Source organism: Schistocerca gregaria, chromosome 1 (genome assembly GCF_023897955.1).
Source record: "Schistocerca gregaria isolate iqSchGreg1 chromosome 1, iqSchGreg1.2, whole genome shotgun sequence".
Taxonomy (NCBI): domain Eukaryota; kingdom Metazoa; phylum Arthropoda; class Insecta; order Orthoptera; family Acrididae; genus Schistocerca; species Schistocerca gregaria.
Window position 1 is genome coordinate 868,309,312 of NC_064920.1, and position 20,685 is coordinate 868,329,996.

The window sequence follows — 20,685 nt, forward strand, 5'->3', positions numbered from 1 at the left end:
ATATCCATCTCTCAGACCAATTCTTCTCCCTTTTCTGAGGAGATAACCTATTGTTCTGTAAACTAATAGCACTACTTACAGTTTTAATTGTTCTTATTAGTAGTGTTGGGAGCTGCAACTTGTAAAGACAATTACTAATCAGTCTTTCTGAAAAATTCATTATCACGATAACTGTACCAAAACAAAAATTTCATGCTTCATATATTGTTACTGTTGGTAGTACTCAAATGTTTTTGTAAGCCTATTGTTGATGGTGATGCTGAGTAATAGTATTAATAGGGATTTATGAGGAATTCTCTGTATTTACATTGTGTGATAGTTGAAAACAGTTTTTCTTCCTTTGCAGCAGGGTATAGAATAATGTACTGTATCATTACACATTTTGTCAGGCAGCTTCACATAAGACTGTGATTATAATACTTAGTGTTGTGGTACTGCATTATTCACAAACTGAGCTGACGAATGAGTTAGTCTGAGAAGGAGTAATGACTTTATATCTAGGCCAATATTTCTGAATTATACTGGAATATTAGATATTTGGAAGATGTGTATACCAGTGAAGATCACAATAATCTTTAGCACATGGTGCTCATTACAGTGAAAAATGATTCAGAAAACCATCCTATATTCTCATCATTTATAAATATTGCAAAATTTCACTGATGTTAACTATGCTAATACCTTGCCTCATACAATTTTTACTTAATATATGCTTCTGTTCTGGCAGTGCTTCTATACAGTAAGGTGTGTTGGTGATAGTATTCATTATAATTTATGGATCTAGACAACACACACACACACACACACACACACACACACACACACACACACACACACACACACACACACACACACACACAAAAGAAATATTTTGGTAAAGCAGTAGCAGGATTTTCCTTGCTGCCACAACTTAATTCATCTTAAATAAAACATCATGTAGGTTCTTCTGGTACTTTTGAATTTAAATGTATGTGAAAAGAAATAATATGGGAAATTGTTTAAAAAGAAGCCTGATCTTTGGGTTGAATATTTCACACATTAGCACACTATACAAAATGGAATTGCTAAATAAAATACGTTCATCTAATATGAGTTGTAGACAGCTCAGTATGCCTCAAGCAGTAGAACTGATGTGTTTGCTATATTGAGCAAGTAATATTGTGCCAGGATGAGAAGGAAGGGCTGATTGTTGGGGACTGCATCAGATGATATTAGAAAACATGAGAGCTTAAATGTGGAAGACAGGGTAATATGCAAGACAGAGGTTTCTGCTTAAACATCATGCATGAGTTAATAAGAGTGAAAAGCTAAGTGCATTGTATGTAACAGAGGTCAGAGGGAGGTGGTGAAAAATAGACAAGTAAGACAATGAAAGATGTAGAAAACTAAAACAGGGTGAAGAAAAGGTTAGTTACTGTGAAGATATATTGAGACAGAAGAAATTACCATAAATTAAGGCCAGGTGGGTAGCGAGAACAAAGAACATGTTGTAGCACTAGTTCCCATCTTCAGAGTTCTGAGAAACTGGTGTCTGGGGGAAGAATACAGATGGTGCGTGTGGTGAAACAGATACTGATGTCACAATTGTTATGTTGTAGAACATTCTTTGCAACATGACATTGTGTGTTGCCAGTATACACCCTCTGTCTATGCCCATTCATCCTAATTGATAATTTGGTGGTAGTAATGTCAATGTAAAGGCTGAACAGTGTTTAAATAACAGCCGGTACATGATGTGTTACTTCATATGTGGCTCTCCCTTTCATAGTATATGTTTTGCCAGTTAGAGAGCTGTCATAGGTGGTGGCAGGAGGGTGCACAGGGCAAGTCTTGCAGTGGGGATGGTTACATGAGTAGGAGCCGTAGGGTAGGGAGATGAGTACAGAAGGAGCATAGTGTCAGACAAGAATATTACGGAGATTGGGAGGGCAACAAAAAGCTATTCTAGGTGTGGTGGTCAAAATCTCAGACAGAATGGAACTCATTTCAGGGCATAATTTTAGGAAGTCATGGACCTGTCAAAGTAGCTGATTAATACATTCCAGATCAGGATAACACTGAGTCACCAGTGGTGTGCTCTGAAGTTGTTTCTTGTAGGTATCAGCAGTACCAGGATTGGATGTGATGGCTTGAGAAATCTCCTTTTGAACTAAGTTGATGAGGTGATTATGTGCAGTGAAAACTGAGGTGAGAATGGTGGTGTTTTGCTGTAAAGAGTCTGCATCTGAACAAAAATATTTGCCTTGGATGCCAAGACTGTATGGGAGTGAATGTTTCACATGCAAAGGATGGAAACTGTCAAAATGTAAGTGCTGCTGTTAATTGGTAGGTTTTATGTGGATGGAAGTGTGTAGCTGGACTTCGGTGAGGACGAGATCAACATCAAGGAAAGTGGCACGAGATTTGGCTTCACCACTGCCTCCCAGACAAAGAATAACCCATAATCACAAGAAACAGTACAGTGTCCTTAACCTCTCATCTAAAGCACTCTCCCCTCCTGAATTACCTGTATTATCTAAGGGTCTCACTTTCAGCTCTAAACCCAAATTTGATCATGCTGCTTTGGTGAAGGACCTGCTTTCCTTCACAAGTAATATCAATTGGAAGTATCACTTTACAAACCAGTCCCAAAACATTTCCAACAGCAGACCTGATGACGCCTCTATGTTCAAATTGGAGACAACTTGTTTGTTAAAACTGAAGGCATTGGGTCCAATGGAGTTTTGCCATTAATTGAGAGAAAATAGCAACCTCAGACTTTGGAAAAAACATTATTCAGAAATTTATTTTCCATGGTAGCAGTCACAAAAAGAGGAACGAAAGTTATTTTTGATTGCAAGATTGCAAGAGAATGGAATTTTGCAGTTCAGTTCTAGTTGCACAAGGAACTGAGATGGTCATTCAGTATAATCAGATATTGTTTACACTTCCAGAAGTACTACAGGCAAATTCTGCTTCCTCAAATTCCAAAATGATCTGGCATGAGAGATATGGATACATCCATTTTAAAGGCCTGAAGAATATATATGATATGAATTTAATTACTGGTTTAAAAATGAAGAAAGATGAAAATCTTGATGTGAACCATGTCAGTATTGTTTAATTCAGATTTGAAATCAATATCAAAAGTTCTTGACTAATTTATTTATGCCGATTTGATTGGATGGATCAGAAAACCAACTCTTGGAGGTGCAGATCTGTACATAGTTTTTGAGGATGATTGCATTTTGTACAGGTTTGTATATGTCTTTAAAAGTAAGCACGACCTTTCCCTGTGTTTTTGGAATTTTGGAGACTTGTTGAAAGACAAATTGGAAACAAAACCGAAGTTCTGAGAAGTGACAATGGGTCCAAATTCATAAATAAGGATTTTGAAGATCATTTCAAGCAAAATGGAAAAATATGTGAGAAAACAAGTCCTATACAACACAGCAGAATGGCAAACTTAAGCAACAAAATAAGTCTATTGTTCATGCACACTTATGTTGTCTTCATAAATTATGAGGCATAGCAGTAAATTATGCTGTGCCTATCTTAAATCAATGACTATGTGAAGCAAACAATAATATCATTCCAAGCAAGGATACCCATACAGTAGTTTGCAGGGACGGCTACCTAATGGTACGAGGTATTTTTAATATTTTGGATGATGAATGGTGACTCGTACGTTTCCATAAAAAAGTTCCAGTTCTCACCCTATTAAAAACCTGCATAATATCACCTTTTAAGTTTTGCTTTCCCTGTGAGAGCAAAGCCAGGGCACACCTTGTCCCTGAATATGGGTACTCTTGATGCTGTATGTAAAATGGTTTGGAAATACTCCATCTTTATAACACATGAAGGGGCTTGGATTGTCAGCATATGTATATTTTCATGATCAATTTAGATCAAAATGGGATAGTAAATTGAAGAAACTGGCCATGATTTGCTTTGGTGGATATAGTGACAATTACTGTCTCTACAATACAGAGTCACAGAAAGTTGTAATCTCTTGCAATATCGTTTGTATTGAAGAAGAAACCCATGGGTTAAACATGGAAGAGAGAGGTGCTACATTTTTCCTGGTACAACATGCTGCTGAAGATGTTCACCAGGAATCTGAATAGGATGTTACTAGTGAATGAGTAACAGAAAGTAAAAGAATGAATCTGAGAGAATGATCTAATGTGTGAGCATCTGCTTGTTCTCAGATCAAGGTATAACCTGTTCTGCCATTATCTTTCAATACGAAACTTCTGAAAAAGCAGTGCCACTTCAAGAGTTATCAAAGTGGAAGCAAGCAGTGGAAGAGGAAATGGTATCCTAAGAAGAACAAAACTTATGATCTGGTATTATTACCATGGAATCATGAGACAGATGAATATAAGTGAGTCTATTGTATGAAAGAGAATTCTGAGGGACTAACTCATCACTTTATGGCTAGACTATGTGTCTTTCTCAATGAAAGAAGAATGGGAGGGTACATAAGAGTGAGCTTGTTATACTAAGTGTTGTTTTTGGCCTTGTTTCAGTGCTCATAATGTGATCACACCAGAGATGAATATTCATTCTGTGCACGGCCATGTTCTGTGATATTATAAAAACATATTTTTGGTTTTCTTTATCATTGTGGTTACTTTGTCACTTTTCATTCTAATGAAAAGAGTAATTTGTTATTTGATTCCTACCTTTGTTTCACTCTGTGGTTTTATATAAAACATAATTACGGACATCAGTTCAGTAGGAAGCTGTAGAGCCTGACAAAACAACGCAGTGGTTTCAACTGAGCTACAAGATGCAGTGTTGTGGCTATTGGTTGTAAGGAGGATCTGTGATCATTTACACTCATGCTCATAAATGAATTCTTGAATATGAGTAAATAAATCTGGAGATATAATATATTCATTTTGTGCCATTTAAGGGACTGGGATAGATAATAGAAATATATGTGTATAACACTATAATGGAAAAAAAATTGTTTCCTGTGTGCATTTATTGTGCATATGACACGTTCCACATCATAACAGTTTTCTGTGCTATTGATCAATGGAACATGTAACTAACTAACTTCAGGATAATTGCAGAATGTGGTGCCACACAATGTAGCATTACACAAAACTGGCACTAATAGCATAGGCACATAGAGATCACACACGACACAGATTTGTAAGTCCACGGTACTGGTGATACGTTGAGAAAACCTTCCCGAAACACATGTGCTACAAAATGCCACTGTTTCCTGTGCATGTACCCCGACATCATTATGGTATTTGATCACCATGCACACGTACACAGGCCGCACAACAGGTTGGCATACTCTGGATCAGGTGGTCGAGCAGCTGCTGGGGTATAGCCTCCCAATCTTGCACCAGTGCCTGTTGGAGCTCCTGAAGTGTTGCAGGGGTTTGAAGATGTGCAACGATATGTTGACTGAGAGTATCCCAGATGTGCTCAATGGGATTTGGGTCCAGAGAACAGGCAGGCCACTCGATTCACCCGAAATCTTCTGTTTCAAGGAATCCTCCACAATGCCAGCTCGGTGGGGCCATGTGTTATCATCCATCAGGAGGAAGGTGGAACCGACTGCATTCCTGAAAAGGTGGACATACTGGTGCAAAATGATGTCCCAATACACCTGATCTGTTACAGTTCCTCTGTCAAAGACATGCAGGGGTGTATGTGCACTGATCATAGTCCGATCCCACTCCATCAAACCACGACCTCCATACAGGTCGCTTTCAAGGAAATTAAGGGGTTGGTATCTGGTTCCTGGTTCATGCCAAATGAAAACCCGGCGAGAATCACTGTTCAGACCATACCTGGACTCGTCCATGAACATAACCTGGGACCACTGTTCCAATGACTGTGTACTGTGTTCTTGACACTAGTCTTTAAGGCTCTCCTGTGACCAGGGGTCAGTGGAATGCACCTGGCAGGTCTCCAGGCAAATAAACCATGTCTGTTCAGTCGTCTGTAGACTGTGTGGAGACAACAGTTCCAGTGGCTGCAGTAAGGTCCCGAGCAAGGCTACCTGCAGCACTCTGTGGTCATCTGCGGGCACTGATGGTGATATATTGTTGTTCTTGTGGTGCTGTATACTGTGGACGTCCCATACTGTAGTGCCTGGACACATTTCCTGTCTGCTGGAATCATTGCCATAAACTTGAGATCACACTTTGTGGCACACGGAGGGCCTGTGCTACAACCTGATGTGTTTGACCAACCTCCAGTCACACTAGTACTCTACCCCTAAGGTAAATGTGTGTTCTTTGAGCCATTTTCAACACATAGTCACCATTAGTACATCAGAAAGCCTCAGTACACTTACTCGCTGCACCGTACTCTGACATGCACCAACACACCTCTACATACGTGGACTGCTGCAAGTGCCACCACGCGACAACCACAGGTCAGATGCACCACATGGTCATATGCCAAGGTGATTTAAACCCACGAACTGCCCACCAGAGCATTGTTTCACCATGTATCAGCATTATCCTTAATTTATGAGCATGAGTGTACAACATGCTCTAAGTACCATCTGAGAAAATTTCACCATCAGCAAAAGATGAGTCACCAAGTGTACTCATTGGAAAAGCTGAGGAAATACTTAAGCTTGTGTGCCAGTGGATAGAGACTAACAAATTAACCCTAAATGAAAAAAAAAGCAACAGTATTATTTTCCACTTAAACAGAAAACTGAACAGTACCAAGCTTAAAGTAAATGACGAGCACACAGAATGTGTAAAATCAACAAATTTTTTAGCCATGCATGTCGAATCTCAACTAAACTGGTCCAAGTGCACTGTGGTACTTGGAAAGCGAATAGCTTAGATTAGATTAATTATTCATTCCATAGACCCATAAAAGAGGGAATCCTCCTGGGTGTGGAACATGTCAGATAAACACCTAACAAAAATGTAATTAGAAAAACTTGAGTTTCATTAATTTTAATGATCTTCAGCCAGTAAACAGTAAAATTATGTACATGAATTAAATTTAAACTTCTAATATTTACAGGTTTAATACTTACATCTGCTTTCATTAAATCCATCATTCAGACATTTGCTAGTTTCTTAGCTATTACAACCAAGTATTGTCAAAAATTAAAGTAAATTATTCATTTCAATGATCCTTAGTTAAGAACAGTCAGATTATGTACAATATTTAAAATTAAACTTCCACTATTTACAGACTTAAGACTTACATCTGCTTTCCATACATCCATCATTCACACAGTAGTTAGTTACTTAGCTGTTACAACCAAGTATTGAAGTATTGTCAAAAATTAAGGTATAATAAAATTTTCATTAAAATGTTCTACTGTTCTTGTTGAGAAACTCATAGATGGAATAGGAGTTGACCACCAAAAATTCTTTTAAATTATGTTTAAATTGTGCCTTGTCTGAAACTAAACTCTTAATGGTTGCTGGTAACTTATTGAAAATATGCGATGCTGAGTACTGGATTCCTTTCTGGGCAAGAGTAAATGATTTTAAATCTTAATGTATATTGTTCTTATTCCTAGTACTGATACTGTGTACTAAGCTGTTAGTTAGAAAAAGAGATGTATTATTTACAAGAAACTTCATTAAGGAATAAATATACTGAGAAGCTGTGGTTAATATGCCCAATTCTTTGAATAGGTTTTGACATGATGTTCTTGGATTTACACTACTCATTACTCTTATTATACGCTTCTGTACTCTAAAAATTTTTTCTCTTTTATGTGTTTGCTTCAGCTTAGGATAATAAATTCAGTATGTAGTAGCTCATGTACTAGAACTGCATATTTTGCATATGCCCACTCTATAATTAATTATGGCATATCCTTCTGGGGATCGACAGAGTGGAACAGACAAACAATATTTAAGTTGCAAAAAAGGGCCATACGAACCAAAGTAGCAATAGATCACATTGCACAGAGTTATTCAAATCTTTGGATATATTGACAGTTCCATGCGAATTTCCATGTGAATAAATTTTGCAGACAGTAGCATACATGCACATGCACATGCACATGCACATGAGTACATGCGCATGAAACCAGAAACAGACAACACTTACGCCTCTATAGGAAAAACAAATCAAAAACTCAAAATAGCATGTTATATAATGGAATTAAATTGTACAACAATCTTCCAAAAGTGATCTAAGACATAAGCAAAATAGATATCTTCAGAAAATCACTAAAACATATTTCTTCGTAAAGTGTTTTTATATTGTCAAGGATTACTTGGAATAATTTATCAACTGTGTTATTATGAGGTTTACCAATGTATCTACACTCCTGGAAATTGAAATAAGAACACCGTGAATTCATTGTCCCACGAAGAGGAAACTTTATTGCCACATTCCTGGGGTCAGATACATTACATGATCACACTGACAGAACCACAGGCACATAGACACAGGCAACAGAGCATGCACAATGTCGGCACTAGTACAGTGTATATCCACCTTTTGCAGCAATGCAGGCTGCTATTCTCCCATGGAGACGATCGTAGAGATGCTGGATGTAGTCCTGTGGAACGGCTTGCCATGCCATTTCCACCTGGCGCCTCAGTTGGACCAGCGTTCGTGCTGGACGTGCAGACCGTGTGAGACGACGCTTCATCCAGTCCCAAACATGCTCATTGGGGGACAGATCTTGCTGGCCAGGGTAGTTGACTTACACCATCTAGAGCACGTTGGGTGGCACGGGATACATGCGGACGTGCATTGTCCTGTTGGAACAGCAAATTCCCTTGCCGGTCTGGGAATGGTAGAATGATGGGTTCGATTACGGTTTGGATGTACCGTGCACTATTCAGTGTCCCCTCGACTATCACCAGAGGTGTACGGCCAGTGTAGGAGATCGCTCCCCACACCATGATGCCTGGTGTTGGCCCTGTGTGCCTCAGTCGTATGCAGTCCTGATTGTGGCGCTCACCTGAACGGCGCCAAACACGCATACGACCATCATTGGCACCAAGGCAGAAGCGACTCTCATCGCTGAAGACGACACATCTCCATTTGTCCCTCCATTCACGCCTGTCGCGACACCACTGGAGGCGGGCTGCACGATGTTGGGGCGTGAGCGGAAGACGGCCTAACGGTGTGCGGGACCGTAGCCCAGCTTCATGGAGACGGTTGTGAATGGTCCTTGCCGATACCCCAGGAGCAACAGTGAGCCTAATTTGCTGGGAAGTGGCGGTGCGGTCCCCTACGGCACTGCGTAGGATCCTACGGTCTTGGCGTGCATCCGTGAGTCGCTGCGGTCCCGTTCCAGGTCGACGGGCACGTGCACCTTCCGCCGACCACTGGCAACAACATCGATGTACTGTGGAGACCTCACGCCCCATGTGTTGAGCAATTCAGCGGTACGTCCACCCAGCCTCCCACATGCCCACTATACGCCCTCGCTCAAAGTCCGTCAACTGCACATACGGTTCACGTCCATGCTGTCGCGGCATGCTACCAGTGTTAAAGACTGCGATGGAGCTCCGTATGCCACGGCAAACTGGCTGACACTGACGGCGGTGGTGCACAAATGCTGCGCAGCTAGCGCCATTCGATTGCCAACACCGCGGTTCCTCATGTGTCCGCTGTGCCGTGCGTGTGATCATTGTTTGTACAGCCCTCTCGCAGTGTCCGGAGCAAGTATGGTGGGTCTGACACACCGGTGTCAACGTGTTCTGTTTTCCATTTCCAGGAGTGTAGATGTTACAATATTCATGAATTCTGATAATGATAATTATAAATTTGTGTGCCTATTGTATATACTTATGTTGACAATATCCCTACAATCCTGATTGTCTATGGATGGATAAATAAATATATAAATAAAGCACAAACAACAATGCTAAAGGAAGTCTTGGAAAAGTAAACATGTCCACCAACAAGAGTTTACAGGACCACTGTTGTCTACAGTTTTGAGGCCCAACTACCTCAAGACCTGACTGCCTCCTTAAAGGTTATTACCTACTCAGAATGTTAGTACACAGTTTTTTGCAGTGGCTTTCTTCGAGAGCTGTTTCTCAGTTTTCTTCCTACATCTTCTTCTGTCATCATTTCCAGTATTTAGATGTCAATATTCCACCTGCTAGTAAAATAATTAACATACAAATGTACTTAGTACTAAACACAAAGTACTGTTTATTACTTAGTTGAAGTGTTGGTTGCTGTGGTTTCTAGGCATCAAGTTCCTGCTTACCAGACTTCGCTCTAATATCCTGGATTAAATTCCAAACCTCTATGCAGTGACCAATTGAATGAGGTCTTGTGACACTGTTGATAGCAATTCATCTGCCACGTGGGGTTATTAAGCCTGGTGATTCTCTTGGTGCTATTCATTGGGAGGAGGCTGTATGCTGCCACTGGGGTTTAACCCTCTCCATTCTCTCAACATCACACAATACATACATGATACAACACTATATACACATAAATTAGTTATCTATGCTCAACAGATACAATTAAGAGACAGCTCTCAGACACTACACAGGAAGGGGTAATTCTGTGCAGAGGAAGAAACCCCATCCAATTAGACAAATACTCTTTCTTTGTCTGGTATTATTTGTTTATACACCACACTACACACTGAATAATTTGAAGTTCTGCTTTCTATGTAGGCCTATTAAAAAAGATATAATCCAGGAATGGTAATTATGTTAAACAATTTGAACTGGTTTGTGTAAACCTTGTAAGTTACTGACCAGTTTCATGGAATTTTATCAAACCAACCTTATTCAAACAGTAACAGCAAGAACTCCATTGTGGAACATGGGTGCACTGTTGTCATGTAAACCACATGTTAGTGGCAGGTATCTGTTTGATAGTAGTTGTTTCTAAAGTATTTTACTTTGTTGAAATTACACTGTAGAAATGACTCTGTAATATCAGTGTACGTTTACAGCTGTAGTCTGAGGGAAAGGTTTCTTTAAATGGAGCTCAGATAAAGTTAAACAGCACACCTAAATAACCTCAGAAAAGGAGGCTCCACCAACAGGCTTAAGAAAGACCATAGAAAAAGATCTGAAAGACCTTGATGGAATTCACAAGGACTGCAAAATACTTCAGAAATACAAAAATCACATTTTTTGTGTCTGAACTTCATACTGTATCCTTTCAGTTACCAATGCAAGATGCCAATCCTAAGAGAGCTGTTATGGTCTGGGTCCATGCTGGAGGGTGGTATGGAGGCACAGGGAACAGTGCATTACATGGACCACAATACCTTATGGATCAGGACATTGTACTTGTCACATTCAACTATCGATTGGGAGCTCTGGGTAAGTTGTACCATTGAAATCTATTCAGGCAAATGCAACTTCTTACATGTAACTACCATACTGAAGCAACTTTGATAGGACCAACATGAATTTGTCATAATTATACATGATGTTTAGGTTTTGCAAATGAAAGACTACTCTCCTTAATTTGAAATAAAAGTATTTAGTATCAGCAATCTGGTATCCAAAATTTTAAAAAATTATATATGGAAATATGACAAGAGTTTCTTTGTTCAAATATTTAGGCAAACCCATGCAGGGGATAAGTCTGCCAAAGAATGCTTACAAAATTCATTAGCACAAAATAGAAACAATCTTCAGAGTTACAAAAGATGTCTTTAAAAAATTAGGAGTGTAAGAGTGCACTCACCAAATAGCAGGAACATTGAGTTGTTGACAGACATGTGCATAAAAGCCAGCTGGTGTGGGTGAGCGGTTCTAGGCACTTCAGTCCGGAACCGTGCTGCTGCTACAGTCGCAGGTTCGAATTCTGCCTCGGGCATGGATGTGTGTGATGTCCTTAGATTAGTTAGGTTTAAGTAGTTCTAAATCTAGGGGACTGATGACTTCAGATGTTAAGTCCCATAGTGCTTAGAGCCATTTGAACATGAGCATAAAAGAATCATATGACAAGCAAAGTGTCTTAATGGGAATGAAACACTCATTTTAAACAGAAAAAGAGAACTAATGTGAGAGTTATGCTGTCTTTTCCAAAAAACATTTTAAGACTGCATTACTTGTAAAATGTGATTGTGGAAGAGAGAGAGACCTCAAAAAACATAAAGACAACATGTAGAAACACTAAATAATTCAAAAAGAGAGAAATAAAAGTAATCAGAAAATATTAGGTCCAAATTATGCTAAAAAAACATATAAGCTAACAGCAGACAAGTAAACTGAAAAATATACCAACATGTATTTGATACAAAAAAATGAAGGTAAAATACTACAAGTATATTAAGAGAATGGAACCAGGTAGATTGACTAGATACATTGTGGAAATCTACGAAAGTTGCAATAAAGCTAAAACTGAAACAATAAAATAGTTCAGTGCAGTGAAAGAAGCCTCCAAAAGCAGGAATAACACAATTTGATATCCTAGAAAGAGGGAGTTTTAGGTGTAAATTACACAAAAAATCCAAAAAGCCAGAAACACTTTTGCCAGATGTCAGGAGAAGAGTCCATTCTGAGACCATGAAAGTAATATTCCCACAAAGGAAAGCTAAAACTCCAAAAATTTCCTTTTTTGTGCACTTGGTGGTCTATTAGGCCCCAAACATGAAAAATAATATTAAACAAAAACAAAAATTAAATTACACAAAAATATGGGAAAAGTGTAAGGAGAAGATAATACCATGAAAGACTGTACATCATGGCACACTGTCATTACACAAAAAGATGGAAAAAATGGTAATGGATCACCCTGATTCAAAATCTTAATCTCTCAATAATTATCTAAATTCAACCAACTAATGGATAAAGGATAGTTATGAACAAGTCAAGGTAATATTAAGAAGTAGTAGGAAGTTTGTAACCATGCAAAAATGTTAATGAACAAAGATGTAAGTGCGAAGGGCAATTTAGGAAAACTACTAAATAAAATTAAATGCTAGATATGTAGACAGATGAGTAAACGATACAGAGAGGATTTATTAGTGGTCATAAGTCTGAATGGTCAGCCAGAGTAGGAGGCTAACAATAATTTATACAAATAATGTACAGAGTGAGGAGTTTCAATTTTTTTGGCAAATAAAACTATTTTGATAAATAACAGACTGTGTAATAAGGTAAATGTTGCTTTGTTTAGTTGCAAAGGTTTGTATCTCCTGCAAACTTCAACATTTTCTGTTGACCAACATAGTTTATTTCATACTCTATACCTACTTTTATATCCTCATGGAGAACTTATAAATATGTACGTATTAATAGTTTGCAGCTTCTGCCATCAAGTATTGTACAATTTGCAGTCATACGTATTGTAACAGAATGCTTGGCCTCCAATGTTGAAAGAATTCAGTAGAACTACATGATACACCAACCCACGCACTTAACTTCCATCACTCCAAAAGTAGGCAGCCTTCTTATAGCAAACTGTCAATAAAGTAATTCCGTGTGAAAGTTCTCATATTTAAACAGTCAATGAAACATGCTAAAGTACAACAAAAATATGTATAATATCCCCTGAGAAGGAAGAAAAAAATAAATTGATTTTTCTACTTACAATATGCTATTGCACATTATCTAAAAATAGTTGATTATTGACTACTTCTCACTGACACGTTGAGATATTTGCAGGACGTTTAAGGATAATTATCTGAAAATTTTTTTCTGATAAAGACACCTCTTTTCTTAAGTAACTCAACATTGTATATCACAACATTGTATTCAATGATAATCAAATTCTATTTTCTCAAATGTGTCACTACTCTATGTCCACAAACGTGATTACAATATGCATTATCATGAAAATTATATTGACTTACAGTTTCCTCCCCTCAAAAAACATAAACAAATAGCTATATATATGTACCAAATTATGAAAAACAACACATCAGATCATTATCTGTGTTGCCTCAGTTCTTTTCACTCCTATCTTACTTTATTTCTATCATCCAGTCTTTCCCTCACTATCAACTTCCATTAGATACCAGCCAATCATATACATTCATTGCCTAGTGCTGCCCTTCAGTGACAAAAAAGGGAGTCGTCCTGATAGGTAACAGCCCATGTTTCATACGATTTCAAAACTAATTTGGATCACTTCATTAACTGTTATATCATTAGGAAGGACCCATATATGTAATTTCATCTTTTAAGCTCTGCAGTGTAAACTGAAGAACAAAAAAGTGCCATATACATTAATTTTATAATGTTAAAAACCTGTTTGTCATACTGTCAACTTGATATACTATTATTTGACATGACTACATCTAATTACTTCATAATTACTGCAATTCACAATATGAAATGAAGCTGAGAATGTAAACAAAGTGTTTATTTAGCCTACTGGATTACATATTGAAATTCCACCAACATTAAAAAATAATGTACTCATATGTGCAGTAGGAAACATGATGGGAATATTTGGGATAATGTAGTTTCAGTGCAATTAACAATAATGTAATCACTATTATTTACCTGAATCATTTCTCTTATTTTCCATGAAAATGATGGATAGGGCTAGTATATTTGAGCTTGCGTCCTATTTAATGCATCTCAGTTGTAACCACTGAATAATATTTTCTGTAATTGTAAGCAACTTCATTGATTGTAATTAACGAACAATGTTCCAACTGTCAGCGAATGTATGTAAGAGGTGCAAGAAGTTGCATGAAGAGAGTAGTACAATGTGTGGTTCTGAGCTGCACTGTATGATGTGACATCAAGTCAAGAATTAAAGGACATTCAGAGTTCTAAATCTGAGTACAGTTGATCCACTTTTTGAACTCTCATGTTATTGCAGAACCATGGTGTTCTTTGACCTGTCATCACTTATGAAATTCACAGCAAAATCAACTGAAGTGGAGTAATGAAAAGAAGTTAAGTTCACACAAACATTTTGTTTGAACAATGCGAATTACACCTGTCCAACTTCAAACTTTTACTTCTGCTATCTTATCCAAGGCTGAAAGCAAGGGGAAACTACAGCCATAATTTTTCCTGAGGGCATGCAGCTTTACTGTATGGTTAAATGATGATGGCATCCTCTTGGGTACAATATTCCGGAGGTAAAATAGTCCCCCAATCAGATCTCTGGGCGGGGAGTACTCAAGAGGACGTCATTACCAGGAGAAAGAAAACTGGTGTTCTACAGATCGGAGCATGGTATGTCAGATCCCTTAATTGGGCAGGTAGGTTAGAAAATTTAAAAACGGAATTGGTGAAGTTCGGTGGCAGGAAGAACAAGACTTTTGGTCAGGTGAATACAGGGTTATAAATACAAAATCCAATAGGGGCAATGCAGGAGTAGGTTTAGTAATGAATTAAAAAAATAGGAGTGCAGGTAACCTACTACAAACAGCATAGTGAACACATTATTGTGGCCAAGATAGACACAAAGCCCACACTTACTACAGTAGTACAAGTTTATATGCCAACTAGCTCTGCAGATGATGAAGAAATTGAAGAAAATCGTGATGAGATAAAAGAACTTATTCAGATAGTGAAGGGAGACAAAAATTTAATAGTCATGGGTGATTGGAATTCAGTAGAAGGAAAAGGAAGAGAAGGACACATAGGTGAATATGGATTGGGGAGAAGAAAAGAAAGAGAAAGCCACCTGATAGAATTTTGCACAGAGCACAACTTAATCATAGCTAACACTTGGTTCAAGAATCATAAAAGAAGATTGTATACATGGCAGAATCATGGAGATACTGACAGGCTTCAGATAGATTATATAATGGTAAGACAGAGATTTAGGAACCAGGTTTTAAGTTGTAAGACATTTCCAGTGGCAGATGTGGACTCTGACTACAATCTATTGGTTATGAACTGTAGATTAAAACTGAAGAAACTGCAAGAACATGAGAATTTAAGGAGATGGGATCTGGATAAACTGAAAGAACCAGAGGTTGTACAGAGTTTCAGAGAGAGCATTAGGGAACGATTGACAACAATGGGGGAAAGAAATACAGTAGAAGAAGAATGGGTAGCATTGAGGGATGAAATAGTGAAGGCAGCAGAGGATCAAGTAGGTAGAAAGACGATGGCTAGTAGAAATCCTTGGGTGACAGAAGAATTGATGAAAGGAGAAAATATAAAAATGCAGTAAATGAATCAGGCAAAAAGGAATACAAATGTCTCCAAAATAAGATCGACAGGAAGTGCAAAATGACTAAGCAGGGATGGCTAGGAGACAAATGTAAGGATGTAGAGGCTTATCTCACTAGGGGTAAGATAGATACTGCCTACAGGATAATTAAAGAGACCTTTGGAGAAAAGAGAACCAAGGAGGCGAGGTACTGGCAAAAGTGAAACTATGAGTACCGGGCGTGAGTCGTGCTTCGATTGCTCAGATGGTAGAGCGCTTGCCCGTGAAAGGCAAAGCTCCCGAGTTTGAGTCTCGGTCGGGCACACAGTTTTAATCTGCCAGGAAGTTTCATATCAGCGCACACTCCACTGCAGAGTGAAAATCTCATTCTGAAAAGAGAACCACTTGCATGAATATCAAGAGCTCAGATGGAAACCCAGTTATAAGCAAAGAAGGGAAAGCAGAAAGGTGTAAGGCGTATATAGAGGGTCTATACAAGGGTGATGTACTTCAATTTTATGGAAATGGAGGAGGATGTAGATGAAGATGAAGTGGGAGATAAGATACTGCATGAAGAGTTTGACAGAGCACTGAAAGACCTAAGTCGAAACAAGGCCCTGGGAGTGACAGCCTTGGGAGAGCCAGTCCTAACAAAAGTCTACCATCTAGTGAGCAAAATGTATGAGACAGCCGAAATACCTTAAGACTTCAAGAAGAATATAATAATTCCAAACCCAAAGAAAGCAGGTGTTGACAGATGTGAAAATTACCAGACTATCAGTTTAATAAGTCACGGCTGCAAAATACTAATGTGAATTCTTTACAGATGAATGGAAAAACTGGTAGAAGCTGACCTCAGGGAAGATCAGTTTGTATTCTGTAGAAATGTTGGAACACTTGAGGCAGTACTGACCCTACAACTTATCTTAGAAAATAGATTAAGGGAAGGTAAACCTATGTTTCTAGCATTTGTAGACTTAGAGAAAGCTTTTGACAATGTTGACTGGAACACTCTCTTTCAAATTCTGAATGTGGCAGGGTAAAATACAGGGAGTGAAAGGCTATTTACAATTTGTACAGAAACCAGATGGCAGTTATAAGAGTTGGGGGCATGAAAGGGAAGCAGTGGTAGGGAAGGGAGTGAGACAGGGCTGTAGTCTCTCCCCGATGTTATTCAATCTGTATATTGAGCAAGCAGTAAAGGAAACAAAAGAAAAATTGGAGTGGGAATTAAAATCCATGGAGAAGAAATAAAAATGTTGAGGTTCGCCGATGACATTGTAATTCTGTCAGAGACAGCAAAGGACTTCTAAGAGCAGTTGAACAGAATGGACAGTGTCATGAAAGGAGGGTATAAGATGAACATCAACAAAAGCAAAATGAGAATAATGGAATGTAGTCAAATTAAGTCGGGTGATGCTGAGGGAATTAGATTAGGAAATGAGACACTTAAAGTAGTAAAGGAGTTTTGCTATTTGGGGAGCAAAATAACTGATGATGGTTGAAGTAGAGAGGATATAAAATGTAGACTGGCAATGGAAAGGAAAGCATGTCTGAAGAAGAGACGTTTGTTAACATCGAGTATAGATTTAAGTGTCAGGAAGTCAGTTCTGAAAGTATTTGTAGCGAGTGTAGCCATCTATGGAAGTGAAACATGGACGGTAAATAGTTTGGACAAGAAGAGAATAGAAGCTTTTGAAATGGAGTGCTACAGAAGAATGCTGAAGATTAGATGGGTATATCACATAACTAATAAGGAGGTATTGAATAGAATTGGGGAGAAGAGTAGTTTGTGGCACAACTTGACTAGAAGAAGGGATTGGTTGGTAGGAGATGTTCTGAGGCATCAAGGGATCACCGATTTAGTATTGGAGGGCAGTGTGGAGGGTAAAAATCGTAGAGGGAGACCTAGAGGTGAATACACCAAACAGATTCAGAAGGATGTAGGCTGCAGTACTTACTGGGAGATGAAGCAGCTTGCACAGGACAGAGTAGCATGGAGAGCTGCATCAAACCAGTCTCAGGACTGAAGACAACAACAACTACATGTTATCCAAGATTAAAACACACACACAAATGCAACCCACACACACATGACCACAGTCTCTGGCAGAAATCCATCCTGGATTTTCCATTCTTTGGAATGTCTCATTTTGTTTCTACTGCCCCTTTACTTTCGCAAGTGTCACACTATGGGTCACTTGTGAAAATACTCAATTGAAATAGTTCCTCTCCAGTTGCACTTCTCCAATAGCCGGCTCCCAATTTCATCTTGACTTTTCCAGCAATGTCACCTATATTAAGTATCTTTACATAGTTCACAAAGTATCACATCCAGATGGAATTCACACAAATAAGGTCATTCAAAAAGAAATATCCTAAATTACATATACAGCTTTAAATATATCACCATTATCTCTAAATGGTGAATTTTTGAATTCCAGAATGAATTGTTTATTCTGCAGTGGAGAGTGTGCCGATATAAAATTTCCTGACAGATTAAAACTGTATCCTGGATCAGTATTGAAGCTGATATTTGTGCCTTTCATGAGCTAGTGCTCCAATTGACTTATCCAAGGACGACTCAAGACACATCCTCATAGCTTTACTTACACCAGTATCTCATCTCCTATCTTCCAAATTTTGCAGAAGTTCTCCTGCATAATTTGCAGGTCTAGCATTCATGGAAGAAAGTTTCAGATGGTTATAATTAAAGTGCAGCTACTCATGGAGGTCCAGTGTGGACTGTAATTATTAAATGCAACAAAATTTGGGACATATGACAATGTGTTAACTGTTAACATGGAACTGATTCATGGTGGGAAAAAAATAAAATAAAATATTAGAACAAGTTTTGGCCAGCAGGTGCAAATCTGGCACTGTACACTGTATGACAATATGACATACATGCTGTCATTTGACAAGCCATAATGTAAACAAACAGTATTGTTATCAACCAGAGAGACTGTGTGCTGTTAGTGAAATTGTTTTGTATGAACGGCAGCAATTACAGTGTTGCAGTGAGAGAGTATCACTAACTGAAATATCTGAAGAGAGGCCCAGTGTCATTAAATGGTTTAAAGAAGGTGATAATGAAATTTGATAATGGTGGTGACCTTGATGTCACACCTGGAAGAGGTAGGCAACCTATCCCAGTGGAAGATATGGAAGAGGTTGCTGTTGTTATAACTAACTAAGCAGCACATGCCCAGGTAATGCTAGTGCTCATACTCTAACATTCTGATGACTTAAAGTGTGAGTGTGGATCTGGGTTATATTGGCTTATTCCGTCAAACCACCTTCCACTTCTTTACAAGGTGACTTACTTGGAATTTGAACCATTCTTCTATACTGAATAGGCAGCTTCTGGAAACCCTCTTGACTTCTTCTACATTGAATAATGCTAGGTACAGGAATTTTTAGACTCTTTCTACTTATGAAATAAGTAGACATACAAACCTTACTTTTTGTCAACTAACGATGTATTTGACCTGTATATACAATTATAAAAATCAAACTTTCTACATGAATATGTAACTTCCAGCAAGTCTCTCATACAATCAGATGTCAGAAATAATTTGAGTTACAGTTTACAGAAAGTTGACTTGGATATCATGACCTTTCTTAACATGAATCATAAAATGAGTCTTGCCTTTAACAAGGTTGCATCAAGAGTCCATAAGAGTACTTTTCAACTGTTCTTGTTTTAATAACAATAGTCAATGATACAATAAATGCAGAGCTGCATATAAGCTCCATGGTTCATCCTTACACACTCACTAAAACATCTATGGATTGCCCGAGAGGTACTTATAGGTGCTGTCCAACCGCTGTGTCTACTTTCTTCCCACGACTGATTTTAAACTTGCACACACAATCATGTGACATGCAGTAGGTAGGATTCTACCATCCCACACTCATATCCAGAATGTCGTGTTTTCGAGATGGTATAAGGCTGAGTGGCTCTAGAATTTACATAGAAATTCTCGAATCACTACATATCCCCCCCTCAGATGAAACACACAATATTTTATACATAATCATTATGCAAATAATATCACACATAATAACATTTCATATATTAACAGTATACATTTCTTACATATATTTATATAATATCTTTCCTTTTCAAAACAATTCTCTGCCCTCTCTTGAACAATAGATACACTGTCTATGTATACTATTTACATCCCACTATCCTTCAATTCATCAGAGTATTCATTACACTGACGTTACTTAATGATCAACATGCCTAATTCTACTCCTACTTTCGTTTTCTTTCTTTGCTCATGCCTTTTGCTTATTTATCCATTACTCATTACTACTTTATAGTTGTTTGTTATGTATCTGCACCTCTCCTTATGCATAGTCAATGTAGAACCGTCATAGCTTCCTATATATGTGTGCATGCACATTTTCCCTACAACACCTGGCAGTTCTCACATTGTGACAGGCTTCCTCTTATGTGATTTAATGTTTGTGTAGAAGTATATATTTGTGTATATGTGGATGTGTGTTCATGTAGTCTGATTCTTCGGCCTTCTTATCTAAAGATAAGAGTCAGGTTTATAGTAACCATGGAAATATGGAAGGACTTCAGTGATAGAAGTTTGTGGATATGGGAAGAGGGAAAAAATAGACAGGTCCTCAAATGAGAAGTAAGCAAGGAAAAAATAGATA

At 38.2% G+C, this 20,685-nt stretch overlaps 1 protein-coding gene across 1 annotated transcript in view; it reads left to right on the forward strand.

Moving 5' to 3' along the window:
• The window catches only part of LOC126273130 (esterase E4-like), a 234,207-nt gene that overhangs the window by 76,083 nt on the left and 137,439 nt on the right, over positions 1 to 20,685 (forward strand). The window contains exon 4 of the mRNA XM_049976590.1: positions 11,093 to 11,252. Coding sequence (XP_049832547.1) covers positions 11,093 to 11,252 — 160 coding nt within the window. The remainder of the gene's footprint in view (positions 1 to 11,092; positions 11,253 to 20,685) is intronic.